The 17,720-nt window shown below is 40.1% G+C and overlaps 1 protein-coding gene across 18 annotated transcripts in view; it reads right to left on the reverse strand.

Annotated features, from left to right (window-relative positions):
* Positions 1–17,720, reverse strand: part of LOC141982806 (poly(rC)-binding protein 3-like) — a 714,223-nt gene that overhangs the window by 81,184 nt on the left and 615,319 nt on the right. For 17 of the 18 annotated variants that reach the window (XM_074945190.1, XM_074945191.1, XM_074945192.1 and 14 more), the window contains one exon: positions 839–974. In XM_074945190.1, the coding sequence (XP_074801291.1) occupies positions 839–916 (78 nt within the window). In that variant the 5' untranslated portion in view covers positions 917–974. Of the gene's footprint in view, positions 1–838; positions 975–11,188; positions 11,281–17,720 lie in introns of all 18 variants that reach the window. The other variant, XM_074945179.1, reaches the window with a different exon arrangement.

A 17,720-nucleotide genomic window follows, 5' to 3' on the forward strand; every position in this document is an offset into this window, starting at 1 on the left:
AACCTGCACATACATAAATCCCGTTTATATGGGGGCATAAGAGAGTCTGGTATTTGTGTTAGGAGGCTATTTTATGGGTTTTGAATGCCTCTCAGTTCTTTTCTGGTGTAGGAGGTGAGAAGTAGCTGCTGTTTTTTGTTTTAATGTGATTGTATTTTTAATGTATAACACAGCTGCCTAGAGCCCAAGAAAATATTTTATGCATTATAAATCAAAACAAACATTATATATATTAGTGAGATATTTCCAAAACATATTTAATCTATATCTATGTTCACTGTTTCCTTGCTAAAGGAGAGCAAACATCTACCTGAGGCCAGCACTGTACAGATGCTTCCCAAATATGAAAACACGCAAGCTAGTTTTGCCAAACGTTGCAAATAAACATGCTCTCACGGTGAGAACCTGTGAAACAAGTTTTAATTTATAGCAGCACACTTCTGTATTAAGAGACTAACAAAGTATTGGAAACTGGGGTTTGATATGTAATTGCTCTCAGTCCCTGAGCTATAGAATTGTGAAGCTGTAACAACACTGATATTGGCACTCTGGCCCCAAGTTGGCCTGTTAGAAGCCCTGATTTACACACTTAACCATGTGCGTAAGTGCTGTGCTGAACAGGAATGGAATTAAATATATGCTTAATTTCAGCATGAGTGGTATCACGTTGCTGAATCAGGGACAGGTCTTTGGGCCTTGAGTCAATGGGAATTTTGCTCTTGACTTAAATTCGAGCAGGACCAAGGTCTTTGTAAATGTAACTGTCAGATTTTAATGCATCCACAGACACCTAGATAAATAAAAAAGACAACCACTGTTACAGGGTTAAATGCATCACCTTGCCGTGCATGAGAAGGCGTATGGTAAGTGTGACATTGAGACCTCCTTCAGTCACTTTTGTGTCCTTTGTGTTCATCCTGGCCTGGTATCTTCAATGCTTGAAAGCAGTTTCTTAGTTTTTCCACTTAGTCAACCTGCAGAAAGAAAGAAAGTAGCACTGAATGGCTGAATTTTTTCAAAGCTGAAAATATCACGCTGCACAAACCAATTAACGTCCTCCCCTCTGATTTTTCCTAGTATGGCTTAGCCTGTGAAAAGCTCTTTTGATTGTTTTTATTTTTTTAAGTGCCTGAGTACGTCATCCTTCATCAAGTAGGTGATAAACTTGTCTTCTGAGCCTTCAGGATACTGTTGGCTTCATGTGCTCTGAAGTTGAGAGTGACTCAGTGCAGCAGAACCACAATGACAAATTGAAATATAATATTTCCTTGAATAGACACACTTCTGTGTGTGTGTGCGTGAAAAAAATTCCAATTTTACTTTTAAACTCTGTTATTTTTGTTTGAACTGGGAAATGGAAACACTTGCATTCCTCTCCCTGTCTCCACCCCATTCTTTCTTGCTCCTGCAGAACAGAAGATTTTATGATCCCTACAGTTAGTTCAGATGACACATTAGCGAAGACATCTAAGTAGCAAAGAGCCACTTGCTGCAGTAAATGTGGGCACTGTCTGGCTTTGTTTTTGTCTAAGAAGCCCAGAGGTGGTTCTGTCTCTCCAAGGCCAAAGCTCAGCTTCAGCCCTAAGTGAGAGAAGGATGTGTCTTAATCCCCGATGACAAATTGCAGATTTTCAGTCATTCACAAAGTCATAAATATCCTGAAATGCTAATGAAAGCGGCAAGGACATGCCTTGAAGGGATAAACAAGCATCTATTATGAGTTTATTATTGCAAGGACATTTATCATTACAAATTAAAATGGGGAGGGATGAATGTTACCAGGGACAGGCAATCCTCAAAGAAAAGTAGGCTTAAAGCTTTCTTGGAGACTGTTTAGTGATTTTTGTCCATTTTAGGCCTGTCTTAAAGAAAATGGAATCCTTAGAGTTACACTCAGAGCAGAACATTATTTTCAGAACTAGGACCAAAAAAAGGCAAATTGTCGCTTCTCTCAAAGATCTGTTAAGGTTCATGTTGTTCATTACTTTGGTATCACTATAATAAGTGGGGGCTCTAGTGGCTAAAGAACCAGCCCCAATGCGTGGACATCTCAGAGTTTGGCCCAGCTTTGTGGCCCGACCGGACTTTGCAGTGGATAACGCACATACTGAAGGACACTACTTCACAGATAGTGGCCCAGTAGTGCAGTCTGAGTCCCACCAGGTGCAGAGTCTATGCTAATGACTGCTCATATATGATCACTGTGGCTCTGGGGACTGAGGTCAGGAGGTTCGGTCCTTTCCTTAATGCCTCAGCAGGAGTAGCAGAGGGGTTACTAGTCTATTACAGGGCTGTAGAAAAGTCTGCAACCCAGCTACATGGAAAGGAATGAGAGAGAGTGAATGTGCATGTGAGGATCTATGGAGGGATGCTTCGGGAGCTACAGAAACGCCTCGTTCCTACAACTACTTCTGTGAGACCTAGCCACATAGAATAAATGGGTCCCCTCTGTTCCCGCGGTTACGGGGGCCAACTGTTCCCAGGAACAATTAGCCCAGAATGGAACCAGCACATGTCGGTAAAAGGCTAGCACTTCCCTTCCTGACACTTAACTTGGACTTGTGACTAGACCCTGGGAGAGTTCACACTAACCAACAGGAGTAAAGTAGAATATCTAATCATGTCTTTGATACTCCATCAGCCCCTCGTCTAGATTATTATTTTTATTTACATTGTTCATCTCATTACACTGCTCATCTCATTACTATGACATCACCCAACCTGGAGAAAAATGGAAAAGAGTCCAGTAGAACAAGCTGCCTAAGGGAGGGGATGGAAACCAGAAACTCCTGTTTGTGCCATTGACACACTGTGTAGCCTTGAGTAAGTCAGTTTGGCCCAGCTCTTCAAAAGGTATTTCAATAGAAGTAAGGTGCCTCGACACCCTTGAGGATGTGGGCCTTTGCGATAGAATGATTTTACAAAGGTGACGTCCTTACCAAGTAGTAAATATATGAAAACATGAATATACTGACACACAGACATGAAGATAGAATGGTGCTTGCATTATTAGGTCATTAACAACTGCCTCAGGTGTAGTGAGTCCAGTGACCCAGTAAAATATATTAACAGCTGACTAAAATAAGCCCAGGAGGTTTTTTTAATTATATGGATTATTCAGTTTGAAAGAGACATTGAAAATGTAACTTATTTTATAATTATTATTCAGTAAAAATAACATTTTTTGTAGGTAACACCATAAATATACATGAGATTGGGCTTTATGGGTGTGGAGAGGTGAGACACGGGCTGGGCTGGGAGGACAGCTGTTCTACATATCACCCCAATCTATCTGCCCATCCAGGTGATTATATGGCCCAACTGCTGTAGTATCAGAGCACGTCCCAAGTATTTAAATATTAAAAACTATTTTTTTCTCTCTCTCTTCTGTGCAAACTCACATGATAAACAGCTTGATTATTTTATAGGGTTTTTGGCTTGTGTACATGCATGCGTAAAAATTGACTGAGGTAAAGCTAAGTCAAATAAATGAGTTTGCATTTATTTACTTGTATGTGGTGAAGCCCAAGGTTACGCTGCAATCTTGTGGATGTGAGTTTCATAGTCTAGGCCTAGGTCCTGTGAAAGTACTGTCTGCCACACTTTAGAGCCTCTTCCCCTTGGTCAATAGTTTCTCATTTCCAGTGGAATTTAGCTGCCATAAGTTCCAGGGTTGTGGAGGTACATGTCAGGTCTCATGTAGCTAAAGCCAATTGCATGGATGACTGAATATCAAGATGGATACATTGAATTGTACCCTATATGCTATGGGGAGCCAGTGCAGAAAGGACAGTACTGGGGTGATGTGCCCACAGTAACTTTTGTTGCTATGCAGCCTGATCTCTGAGTTTTGTATTCTCTAGAACTTTTGCAGGGTGTGTAGCTTCACTATTAGATATAATGAGTGGCAATAATAAATCCCAGAGATAATAAATAAGTGGATAACCCTGGGCAAGTCTGCATGTGAGCCTCTAGCAGGGTTCCTGAGATATGTTTATTTTGCGTAGAACACTTCCATTACCACATGGTAAGAAGTGGAAATTCATCCTCTGAGATAGATACCTGAGCTCCTTATTCCCTATACAGTTTATTCTAACATAGGGGACATTCAGCCTAATAAAAAGGGCCTTTTCTATATATTTTATTCAATATGTATTTTCTAATTTTACATATGAATGTTACGTGTAGTACACTTCAACCACTATTTACCACATATGAGGTGTCTGTTTTTCAATGTGGAATTTCAGTAATTGTTGCTAGACTAATTTATTAAAATTTAAAAACAGATTAACAACGAACAATAAGCCACCAAAATACTACAAAAGACAAAATAATTCCTGATGTATTCCACTGGATTACTCTAGGCCACAGAATCAACTACATGCTGAAAAGACAGTGCCAGCAGACAAATGCAGAGAGGTTAGAAATTCATGCAGCATCCAATCCAGTGAGGAAGGCAAGATCCTACCACAAGGGAATTGATGGCAATCTGTCAAAGGCCCTCTTTCTGGGGCATCATGGTCACGTTTGCTTGAAGCAAGGATGTATAGGGAATTCTCTGAGAGAAAAGAAAGGACAGGATATCTCCCACAGCAGTAAAATCGTACCAGCTGCAAATATGGCTGTTTCCTGTAAAGACTTCATCACTCACAGGAATAAAAAATACCCACTGTGTTTCAGTGCCATTGCAGATCATCATAACAGCTGCTTTAAAATAACACTTACAGGATTAATATTTCAGTTCTCACTCACCAGCTCTCTTGTAATAAGTGAAATCTTTGGTATTGTAAGAACATTTTAGTCAACCAGAGGACTATACAGTGAACAAGTTCCCAGAGCTTTGTTTGAAACCAGATTTTTTTAAAAAAGCATAATAAATGACTTTTTTGTGGACAGTCAATACTCAAAGTAAAGAGCCAAATGCTTGCCAAGATTTTAGCCACTCTAATCAATATCTCCAGGACTGATTTAAACCAGCAGAATCTTTAAAACTCAAAAGTAAGTTTGTCACCTAACTGATGAAGTGCTCAAAAGCTCAGAAAAATCATATATTATATTTATTAATTACTTCAAAGTCAAGCTTTAAAATGAAACAATTTATCTCGTTTTACTGTTGAGAAGCTAGTGCTAGATGTAAAGTTGCCCATTTGCTAATTATGTGTAGCTGGGATACCCAAGGAAAAGCACTACAGAATTCTTAAATAAAAACTGTTGTTTGCTTTTACACAGCTGTTGACTGAAATACCATCTGTTGTCAAATTCTATTCACCTTACCCACTTGATAGACGCAATAAAATAAGGAATTGATCCCTGAACCACCCTACCACAGCACCCTGCTTTGTTTAGTATATAACATCACAACTCACATAACAGAAAAATGTGGCACCTGATAGTGACTTTATTCCAGTCTGATCAATTTCTGAAATCACTGGGGCAGATTCTCTGCTGCATCCAACTTGCGAAGCATAACAGCCCTCACTATAGTGATGCAAAAACTACATCTGGGTTTCCCTGCACATCCATTATACATCCTCTGTTTTAAAGTGGTTGCTGTAAAAATGCAGAAGCTTGGCACTAAAAGATTAATACATGGGAATGAATTTCCTGTACCTGATTAAAACACAATCCATTTAAAGGTATTTAAACTCTGCAGGCCAAATTGTGACCTCTGCTGCCCCTGTGTAACCCCACTGACTTTAATGGCATTCCATATGGGTGACCAAAAGCAGAATTTGGTCCTATAACCAAGGGCAAGATGGGGATAGTGGGAGGTAGAAAGCAGAGTTAGAGGAGCCTGCCCTCACCTATCATCCCCTGCTCAGGACTAACCACAGCATGGTCCTTTGGCTCCTCTGAAGAATTCTGAAGAGTGGGTAACTAATGATATTTTCCAATGAGGAAATATCTAGTGATTACTGCAGAGGTCAGCATTACTCTCGTGTTAGTTAACATCTTCACCAGTGATCTGGAAAAGGATGTTAGCAGCACATTAGCAAAATCTGCTGATTATACTAAATTAGAAGGTTTTGCAAACCTGAGCAAAGGCAAGGCAATAACAGAAAAGGAGACATGGAGATGAGAAATATGGGCAGAAATCAACAGTAAGAGATTAATTCTGAAGAAATGCAAGCTAATACATGAGGGGAAAAATTATTTATACCAGTGGGACAGAGAAACTTGGAAAGCGGTTATGCCATAAGAGACCTAGGAATGGGTAAGTGGACAGCAAATTAGGGGTTGAGATGTCACATCATGAAGCACAGAGAGAATAATAGGTCCTCTCTATAGGGCTCTGATGCACCTGTTCCTGGAATATTATGTTTAGTTCTGGGTACCTCATTACCAGACAGATTGAAACACTGGAGTGAGTTCACAGTAGAGCAATAAAACATAATCAGGGGGAGACTGATGTATGTGAAAAATTATAAAGCCACAAAATAAGGAGACACATAACAGACTACGAATATTGAAAGACAAACACCTGGGAAGGAGAGGAATTAATTAGGGTCATACAACAGAGTTGGTTGAAGCAGGAGTTATAGGAAGCAGTTAAAGGGAAAGTTTAAGCTGAATTTCTGGAAAAAACTTCTGACACTGAAATCTCCTAAGGTGAATAATATTGTCCAAGGTGAAGTGGCAAAAGCCCCGTCACTTGGGAATGAACTGGACCCAGTGCTGAATCCAGTGCCCAGTGAAGTCAACAGAAGCCTTTGACTTCAAGAACATTGGTTCAGGCCCTAAATTGGATGAGAGCTGGTCAGGAACCAGAATTTCCGTTTCATTAAGAAATCTATGTTTTGTTCCGTATTGGTATGAAATGTCAAATTTCAAAATATTCCACAAAATAAAACTTTGGAACAGTTTTGAACATTTTTCGTTTTGGGTCAATCCAAGTGCTTTTGTTCTGACAAAATTGAAATGTTCCATTTTGATTTGGTCTTATCATAAAATATAAAATAATATTTCAAAACAAAAAATCATTACAAAATGAAAGTGTAATGTTACAATAAGGTCGGACCTTATCAAAAATGCTTTGTTTTGAGTTTTTAAAAGGAAATATTATCAAAATTTACACATTCCTGCAAAACCTTTTTTATTTTGACAAATTGGCATTTTCTAATGGGAAAAGGTTCCATTGGAAAATTTTCAACCAGCTCTAATGGGGACTAATCTTGTGTTGGCAGGGAAATGGATTTAGATGAGCTAATGAGGTTTTTTTCATCTTTATTTCTAGGACTTTTTAGATTTCCTGGCTTTTTTCCATTTTTGTCAGAACCTTCACATTATCTTTACTTAGGAGCAGTTTTTGTGTGTGTGTGGTTTTTTTTTTTTTTTGGTCAGTGAATAAGTTAACTTGGTAGGGAAAAAAGGTCATACAGTATTCAAGAAGACACAATACTTGTTTTCTTTTTCTTTTTTTTTAGTACTCTGTATTGAAATCTGAAAGGCCCTATTTCACATTCTGCATTCTGCAATTGCACATGTAATGATAGGACACACTGGCCTTTGATACAATTCTCTTCAGGGAACAAAAGCTTCCTTTGGCAAAACTACAGCCACTGCTTGTTGTAGGTTACACATGTCTTTCCAGTCAAGCATGATTAATAACTGTTTAAAAAAAATGCTCATGACCCATGGCAAGTATTCTTTCCACTATAATACCAGCATTATAGGCTCTGAATCTCAGTAATTTTAAAATGTGCTTCTACAATGAAACTATAATTTAATTACTTTTTCTGCAGCCTGTTCCATTTTGTTTCATCACTTTGATTGCACCATGTGCCTGGCAGCTTATGGAAGGCTGCATCTGCCTCCAGGATTATTTCACTGGTTGATTTAGACATCTGTTTCTGAAAATGACTTTATTTGCAATGGCATAAAGAATAATCAGACTTGTTTAATCCAGATAAATTGGGAGAGGGAGAGAGAGAGAGAGAGAGTTGGAGGGAAAAAAGGGACAGAGAGAAGAGAGAGAAAACAAATCTCTATCAAACACTGCAGAGGATGTCAAAATAATCTAAGCTTCTCCTGTGGTTCTGAAAAAAGAGGTTATCTGATGGATATGATACATGAAAATATGAGTCACTAAATCAGTTCCTTTTACTGTTTGGGGTGGAGCTTGCATATGGGATACATAATACATTGTAGCACAAGCTACATCAGTTTAATGTAATTTTCATCCCGAAGAACTACATTTGCAACACCATCCTCTGAGACCATAAAGCAATTTGTAATGATCAGTAACACTAGATAAAAATTTCTATATTACATCAGCTACATTCAAGAACCAGTGTGGCTGACATTTCTCAAAATGCTGCTGAAATAATGTCTATTGCAAACAGCATCATGTTGTACACTGCAGAGCAGAAAGTTTAACAATAATTTAAAATGGGCAGTTACCAAGCACGCTCCAGAGCACGTGTCGATTAGAAAGGCAGGCACAGGACATGCATGTCACAACTTTTCACAAGCCAATCTGCAAGCTAAATAATATGAATTACCATTTGAGGATTTCCGTTTATACCATTGTTATAGTATTTGCCAGTTAACATTCCATGCACATTATAATTCATATTTTTCAAAGTTCTCCAAAAGACAAATATTGTAACTGCTCCGAGTCAGTGCACATATTAATTTTGCAACTGTCCATTAGATGAGAAGAAGGAAATAGAAATCGGTTAAGTATGAAAAGGCCTTAGGAATGCAGTTTCCATGCAATGAAAGGAGAATATGTGTTGAACATACCACTGACCTGCTTTCAAAGGCCAGGGTCACTGAGATTCAAAGTGGTGGTCTTGGTAGTCAACAAAGATGACATTAGAAAAAAAATTGCTCTCAGTTTCACAGCTGAACCACGTTTTAACCCTCTCTTTCAACTGCTTAAAGTTTATCTGTTATTGTAGCTCCTTCCCTCTCCAGACCCCTTGTCTTCCCTCTTTTAAGCTGTGACCATGCTGAAGTTGAAGCTTTGTCTGCAATGGCCTGGCTGCAATGGTCATCACCAGCCAGTTTGGACAGGAGTATTTTTCTGGGAATTGCTACTGTCTGTCCTCCCAGGCACTTAGCCGAACTATTTTTACACCAGGATGTAGCACTGCTCTCAGGAAATAAAATATCCCTTTCCCCAAAGGCAACAGAAAGGGTGCTTACAAGCAATAGCTGTGTATACAGACAGTTGTTGATACAATGGTTTCCACTGTAGCGTGGGCAGGGGCTTGACTGGCTGTCTTGAGCGTGAGGCGTTTTCTCCCTCACTGTACATAGTCAAGGATACATTCTGCTCACCTGACTCATGCAAGCAGTCCCATCGCATTCAATAGAACTTCGCTCAGGAATCCCCAGGGTCCTCCCAGCACTTAGGTCTCCCAGATGCTATTACAATATGCTGTTTCCCCAGTAGAGGTGAAGTGCAAAGGGGAGGCAGCAAAATCCTTTCACTCTTCTGTTTCATTGCATTGCCTCTCCCGAGCAAAACCACAGCAGGTGTGCACAGAACCGTACATACTTCCAAGCCTTAAAGATTCCACCTTACTAATCTACTTCTAGGCAGAGAAAGATGCTAAACTCCTCTGCAGCCTGTGTCTTTAGTACTTCAGCAAGCATGACAGCCTACATTTGGAAGCCTGGTTGGAACCTTTTTGTAAGAGACGCCATCCAGAAAACAAACATCTCACACTCTGAAAATGTCCATTGGTTTTGCTCAAACTCACAGAGTCAAACAGAAAGGTAGCTGCTGCATTTGTAGTTAAGGAAAGGGAAAATAATCCTGCTGTGTTGGTCCTACTGAGGAACTATTCAAAATATGAGGTTGGGGGGTCATGTCTCTCTTCCATATATATCTGCAATAACACTTTAAATTAAATGTATGAAATACGCACCTAAGATTTAGTAAGAAATATTGTATATTAAGTAAATACAAACTGAGGAACTGTTTCAGGAAAGCACTTACTCACACGCTTACTTTAAGCATGTGCTTGCACCCTGTTATTATTAATAATAAAATAGTAATAAATAATTATTATTATTAGTAGTAGTAGAATTACCATAGCACTTAGGCGTGCCAGTCATGGACTAAGACCCCATTGTGCTACAATGTGTGTACAAACAGATAACAAAAAAGACGGCCCCTACCCCAAGGAGCTTCCAATCTAGTATAAGACAAGAGATGGATACAGACAGAGCGACTGTGGAGTACAATGAAATAATGAGACAATATTGGTCAGCATGAGAGGCGGTGGTTTCAGCATGTCAGCAGCTTTACCACTGTCAATGGGACTTAAGCATGTGCTTTAAGTTCTGCCCTGGAGAGGGATGCTTTTCAGAATCGGGATCTGGTTGCGAAAAATGTTAAATTTTCATAATGATATTTTATTATTTATTTCTAACGGCACCCACTGTGTTCCAGTGATACAATTTCTAAACATAAATGAAGGCACAGACCCTGCTTCAAAGAGTCTATAATGTAGGGTGGGTTAATAGTTGTATAAATAAAGTTAATCAAAGCTACTGAGGTGAGTAGTATTGTGCTCTATGGCTTGAGTATAAACTAAAGCAAAGAGATTTATAACAGTTCAATTAACTAACTTTTATCCCCTTATTTTCATTTGCCTCTGCATGATTTGCCCGAGACTGGTGGCAGAGGTGCTTAATTATGTGTCACAGATACTTTTGTTATATTTTGGACTCATCCACAACCATCATAGGAAGCAAAAGAAAAGTAATAAAAGGGATATAGAATCCTACCTACCCTCTCTCAAGTAGTACAAAGGGAAGAAAAGGCGGGGAGGGATGCTGAATTGTATTACAAGGCAACTGATGAAAGGAAATACTTGAATACACAACCCAATTAACCTGTGCAAATCATTGTAATCTCCATCACAAGATATTATTGAGGCAAAGAATTTAGCAGGATTAAAAAATAATTATCTATTTCTATGGAGAAGAATACCATTCACATTTAGATTTCAAATAGCTAAGATAACCATTTATGTGGGATATCAACTCTCAGATATCAGGACTTGGGGCTTGATTCATCAAGGTAATTAATGGGACTGATTGGGTATTTAAAGTTAGACATACGCTTAAGTACCTTGTTATATTGGGGATGTAATCACTAACCAACTAGCAGAAACCGCCCCATAGGCATGTTATTGCATAACTGTTCTATATGTGAGGATTTCACACTTGCCTCTGAAGTATCTGGTACTTGCTGTCTAGATGGACGATTGGTCTGATGTAGCATGGCAATTCCTATGTCCCTAGGATATAGCTTGAGAAAGCCTGTTTGGAGAAGCAATCAAAAGTTTAGATCTTATTTTAGCTGAATCTCATGAACCTAGGATGAAAATCTGAGGCTTTCCATAGCAGAGAAAGAAGGGATGATGTAGAGCCTCAAGCAGAATGATAAAGGAATGGTGGGTGAGATATGAGTCAAACCAGGCCAGGAGAGTACTGGAGAAAATGGCTTTTTTCCTAAAGCATTCCGGGAGGATAAAGGCTCTGACTGAGCAAGGTACCTAAGCATGTGTCTAACTTGTAGCATGTAAGTAGCCTCACTGATTTCAATTTGCAGGCCAATTGACTTCAGTGTGACCACTCATATGCTTAAACGTTAGGCACATGCTTAGATACTTGCTGAACAGGTGCCAGTGTCTTCGATAACTTTTGAAGACACAGTGAGATAAAGTAGAATAAGAAGAGAGAGAGAGCGAGCCATGGTCAAAGAGACAAGGAATGAGTCATTAAGTACATGGAGCTGGGTAGTTTCAGAGTGAGTGAAAAAGCCAAACTGGAAATAGTTAAGGTGTTATCCGGGGAGATGTAGTCAGAGACAATCACTTTTTCCAGAAGCTTTCTGAATACAGGGGAAGCTATCATGTAGCAGAGGGACAGTAGCTAGCTAACCACATGTCAAGACAAGGTTTTTCCTACAGGAGGTGATAAAAAGAAACACTCAGCAAATTAGGGAAAGATCCAGTGGCTATGGAATGATTGATATAAGGGGAAACTGCAGAGAGCCAGGAGATGATCATTCACGTTATTGATGATAAGAATCTGGGATTGTATAGGTCCATGCATCAATATTAAAAATAAAGCATGCTCAGTTTTTCACCACAAAACCACTATTTTAGAAGTGTTTAGAATTCTGGAGACATCATATGAATATGTATACATTTGATTTATTTATGCTTGATTTAGCCATCTTGTACTATACTGGGTCTTTGATTCGAGGAAGGGAATTGGTTTGAAATATCAAATAACTGGTTTGGATAAATTAGGACTAACCAGTGGGGTTCCAATGGTTATTTACAATAGATACTGAATGTAATGGATAGATCCACGCCTGAGTATAGCTACTGTTCACTTCAAGCAGGGAAACACAGATATAGAAAGAAAATGTATGGCAAGTTTCACTGTGCTCTGTTGAATTAATTTAAATATTCTGCTATTATTGTAAATGTGTAAAAACCATGTTAGCATGCATGTTTACACACACACACACAATCACAGTATGCTAGTGATAGGTGGAGTAATGCTATTTTTTACAAGTTTGGGATGATACCAAAATAGTGCAAACAGGATTAAAGTCATGTGTTGATGTTAAAAAACAAATGAATCAGTGATTCCACATGTCCCCTGTTTATTTTTATATTTATACCACAAAGCAAGAGGATCTTCCCTACCAGACTGTAATAACTTTGAAGAAGAGTATTTTAGGAGTTTGAGCTACTGGGCAGCGTCCTTTTCGTTTCCTTCATTCTTTAAATGACTAGTATACAAAAGATGCAGCTATCACATAGGACATCACAGTAGCTTTATGATTCTTATCTACAGCTATCAAGCGTCTTCCAATAGGGTATTGCTAATACAGTGGCATGCTAGTCACAACATATCAGAATACACTTCATACTGTTCTTGCTAATGCAAATTCCATGTGTAATTATTCATGGACTACTCACCTGCTTAAAGTTAACCACAAGCTTATGTGTTTTGGAGACTGAAGCCAGAGCGCTCAGCACCTTGCAGGATTAAGCCCATAGCACAATGAGAGGCAGAACTGCAATAACACAAACTGTGAAGTATCTTTTCAGCTGGGCTGAGTCCTGGCCTCCCTGTTTATGGGTGGAATTTACCCTTGTAAAGTTTGCTCCTGCAATTTTTGCACCCACAAAATGGACTGTGGGGGCACATCTGAAATGTACTACTTCTGATTACATGGGCAGTTAGCAATCCAGCTGCTCAGATCTGCAACTGCAGTAATGCAGCTGAATGTAGGAAAACAGAGTGTGCCACAGATATGGTAGGTGCAAACTGCACCTGTAAATGGGAGACCTCCTTCCAAAAATAAAAGGGTGAGCCAGCAATTTCATAATTGGTTTTTAATCTTCTAAGTGTAAACATTCTTTCTTATGTTCCTTAACTACATGTTGGCATGTAGAGCTGCTAGTGAATTTCTGTAGGATAAGAAGGTGAGAAAGAGGTCTTGATATTGGAAAGGAATTATAGAGATACACCCAAATTTGCATGTTAAATGCTTCCTTGCTATTTCCCCCATTTTCCAATGTTGTAGAGCAGAAAGGAGGAGTAAACCACTTTCAAGAATTTTCTGGCTTTTGCCAGTAGTTTGGAAGAGGCTCCAAGACCTTTACAATTTCACATTACAACAGATTTGGAGTCACTGGATGGCTAATGGCAAAATCTAGGAAAAAAGACAGATGGATTGAAAGTGCTGAACCTAATCTAGGGTTTATTTTTTTTTTACCAGTGGAATAGAAATCCTGTGGGAGTGTGAGGATCTTGGGCAAGAACTATCTAGGTAATTTGTTATTGTGGTTAGTCCAATAAAAAATGTATCATTGCCTTTCAGAATATTTCTTTAGAGATGAAGTTCTTAAATGCAGAATAATACCCAAGTATTAATGCTTGTCCTGCAAAGAGAGAGAGAGAGAGTGTGGGTGAGCGTGTGAGAGACAGTGTGTGTGTAAGTAAACTTGGGGAAAAGCTTCATGGCTGCTAAGCTTCCTCTTCCCCCTAGCCACATCCCCATATTCCCTTCACTCTCAGCTAGGCAGAGAAAAGCGGAGAGGCTGTTCTTTGGATCTGGAAGAGGAGCTGTATACCAGCAAGCTCAGGTGAACCAAGTGTGATGACACAGTAGACATGCCTGAAGTATTTAGACCTATTTTATTACAATGTAAACCAAAATAAATTGAAATCCAGTTCTCTGAGGCAATGGGTCTTGCTAAACCATATATGACAAATTCAGTGTCTGAAATCAGTCAAGCAGAGTGAATAGCGGGAATATAATTCCCTTGCTATAAGACAGAGGTGGGCAAACTATGGCCTGTAGGCCACATCCGGCCCATGGGACCCTCTGCCCGGCCCCTGAGCTCCTGGCCCGGGAGACTAGCCCTTGGCCCTTCCCTGCTGTTCCCCCTCCCCCGCAGCCTCAGTGTGCCGCAGCGCCGGCATGATGCTCTGGGCGGCCAGGCAGCGCAGTTGCAGAGCCACAGCCTGACCCGGTGCTCTGGGCGGCGTGGCTGTAGTGCCGCCAGCCACCGGTGCTCCAGGCAGCGAGGTAAGAGGGTAGGGGGGGTTGGATAGAGGGCAGGGGTTTTCGGGCATGTGGTCAGGGGTCGGGGGTGTGGATAGGGGTCGGGGCGGTGCGAGGGCGGGGAACAGGGGGCGAGAAGTGGGAGGGGGATAGGAGGCAGGGGCCGGGCCACGCCTGGAGGTTTGGGGAGGCACAGCCTCCCCTAACCGGCCTGCCATACAATTTTGGAAACCCGATGTGGCCCTCAGGCCAAAAAGTTTGCCTGCCCCTGTTCTAAGACCTGGATGAATAACTGATTTTTTGGTTCAGTGACAGAAAAAAAGATTCAGGTTGAACCAAATCTGAAATTTTTCAGAATTGTCAGTGAATTGACAAAGTCTGTTTTGGTCTGTTCTATAGGAGGGTTCAAACCCGGGTCTTCCCATACGCCAGGTAAGTGCCCTCCTCACTGGACTAACGGTTATAAAGGGGAGGGGGCTCTTCTTCCCATTTTGTGAGGGGCTGAAACTGTGTGCGTCAAATTCACAAATAGTTTCTGGTCGATCGAAACGTCATTTTTTGGTGAATAAATGGTCTGAACATTTTCACCCAGCTCTAGCTACTTGTGTCTGAATCCCCATGTGCATTTAGAGTCAGCCTTGTTTGCAACCCTTTCATACTCCATGGACGTTTGAGCACACCAGCTGTATTAGACTTTATACTTTTGCTCCAAGGGAATCTTACACTTGAATAGTCACTGAAAGCAAATTTTGCATTGAATATGTGACTTAAAATAAAAGAAAAGGAGTACTTGTGGCACCTTAGAGACTAACCAATTTATTTGAGCATAAGCTTTCGTGAGCTACAGCTCACTTCATCGGATGCATACTGTGGAAAGTGTAGAAGATCTTTTTATACACACAAAGCATGAAAAAATACCTCCCCCCACCCCACTCTCCTGCTGGTAATGCTCAAATAAATTGGTTGGTCTCTAAGGTGCCACAAGTACTCCTTTTCTTTTTGCGAATACAGACTAACACGGCTGTTACTCTGAAACCTGACTTAAAATAGGCACTTCATAATTTGTGATGTGCTGCTTAATTATGGTCAGTCTTTTTTATACCGTAATCCTTTTGGGGACAGGATTCTAATCACGCTGCTGGCTTTAGGGCTCAATTGTCGCTTTACCCAGTGCCTTCAGTAAGGATCAGTGCATAGTTGTGCTGCCCCAGGAACAGACCAGAGTCACAGGGCTTGTCCACACCAAGGTTTAGTTCATGTGCAGCTTGCTGATGTACGTTGCAGGTCTAGTCCTCTGTGAAACAGGACTAGATCAAAGGGTATTAATGGACTGTGAACATCAGCAGTGTTAATACAAACAGTTAGACCGCAACAGGCATGTGTGCAGTAGATTCATTCCCCAGCTTGCTGCGGTCTAATTGTTTGTGTAGACAAGCCCATAGTCTAATTCCTGGTTCTCCCCTTACTCCAGAGAGAGGAATAATCTATACCAGCCATACTCTGGAGCAGAGTACTACTTCTCCTAGTGCACTGGCTGCGGTGCACTGGCTCTGCCCCTCGTTCCCTACTCCCTATCCACATGTATGGGACAGCGAGCTGAAGCCACTTCACGATGTAGGTAGGCTGCTTAAGGCAATACGGAAGCTCTTTACACCCCCCTACTTCCATTCATGGGTGCAAAAGGCAGCTCCCAATTCAGCTTTTAAGAAGTAATTAATAGGGCTGTCAATTAATTGCAGGTAACTCACACGATTAACTCAAAAAAATTAATTGCGATTAATTGTGGGTTTAATCGCACTGTTAAACAATAGAATACCAATCGAAATTTATTAAATTTAAATTTATTAAATATTTGGGATGTTTTTCTACATTTTCAAAAATATAGATTTCAATTACAACACAGAATACAATGTGTACAGTACTCACTTTATATTACTTATTTCAAATATTTGCACTGTAAAAATGATAAACAAAAGAAATAGTATTTTTCAATTCACCTCATACAAGTACCATAATCCAATCTCTTTATCATGAAAGCACAACTTACAAATGTAGATTTTTTTTGGTTACATAACTGCATTAAAAAATAAAACAATGTAAAACTTTAGAGCCTACAAGTCCACTCAATCCTACTTCTTGTTCAGCCAATCGCTAAGAGAAACAAGTTTGTTTACATTTACAGGAAATAATTTCTTATTTACAATGTCACCTGAAAGTGAGAACAGTCGTTCACCTAATACTTTTGTAGCTGGCATTGCAAGGTATTTATGTGCCAGATATGCTAAACGTTCATATGCCCCTACATGCTTTGGACACCATTCCAGAGGACACCATGCTTTGGACACTCGTTAAAAAAATAATGCATTAATTAACTTTGTGACTGAGCTCCTTGGGGAAGAATTGTTTGTCTTCTACTCTGTGTTTTACCCACATTCTGACAAATATTTCATGTTATAGCAGTCTCGAATAGTGACCAAGCATGTTGTTCATTTTAAGAACACTTTCACTGCAGATTTGACAAAACACAGAGAAGGTACCTATGTGAGATTTCTAAAGATAGCTACAGCACTTGACCTAAGATTTAAGAATCTGAAGTGCCTTCCAAAATCTGATTGCTATGGAATGTGAAGCATTCTTTCGGAAGTCTTAAAAGAGCAACACTCCGATGCAGAAACTACAGAACCCGAACGACCAAAAAGGAAAATCAATCTTCTGCTGGTGGCATCTAACTCAGATGATGAAAATGAACATGCATTGGTCTGCACTGTTTTGGATCATTCTCAAGCAGAACTCCATCATCAGCATGGACGCTTGTCCTCTGGAATGGTGGTTGAAGCATTAATAGGTCAGTGGTTTGAGCATTAGCTTGTTAAACCCAGGGTTGTGAGTTCAATCCTTGAGGGGGTCATTTAGGGATCTGGGGCAAAAATTGGGGGTTGGTCCTGCTTTGAGCAGGGGGTTGGACTAGATGAGCTCCTGAGGTCCCTTCCAACCGTGATAGCCTATGAAATTAAGGGACTTATGAAACTTTAGCACACCTGGCATGTAAATTTCTTGCAACGCGGGCTACAACAGGGCCATGCAAACGCCTGTTCTCACTTTCAGGTGACATTGTAAATAAGAAGTGGGCAGCATTATCTCCCATAAATGTAAACAAACTTGTTTG

Source organism: Natator depressus, chromosome 2 (genome assembly GCF_965152275.1).
Source record: "Natator depressus isolate rNatDep1 chromosome 2, rNatDep2.hap1, whole genome shotgun sequence".
NCBI lineage: Eukaryota > Metazoa > Chordata > Testudines > Cheloniidae > Natator > Natator depressus.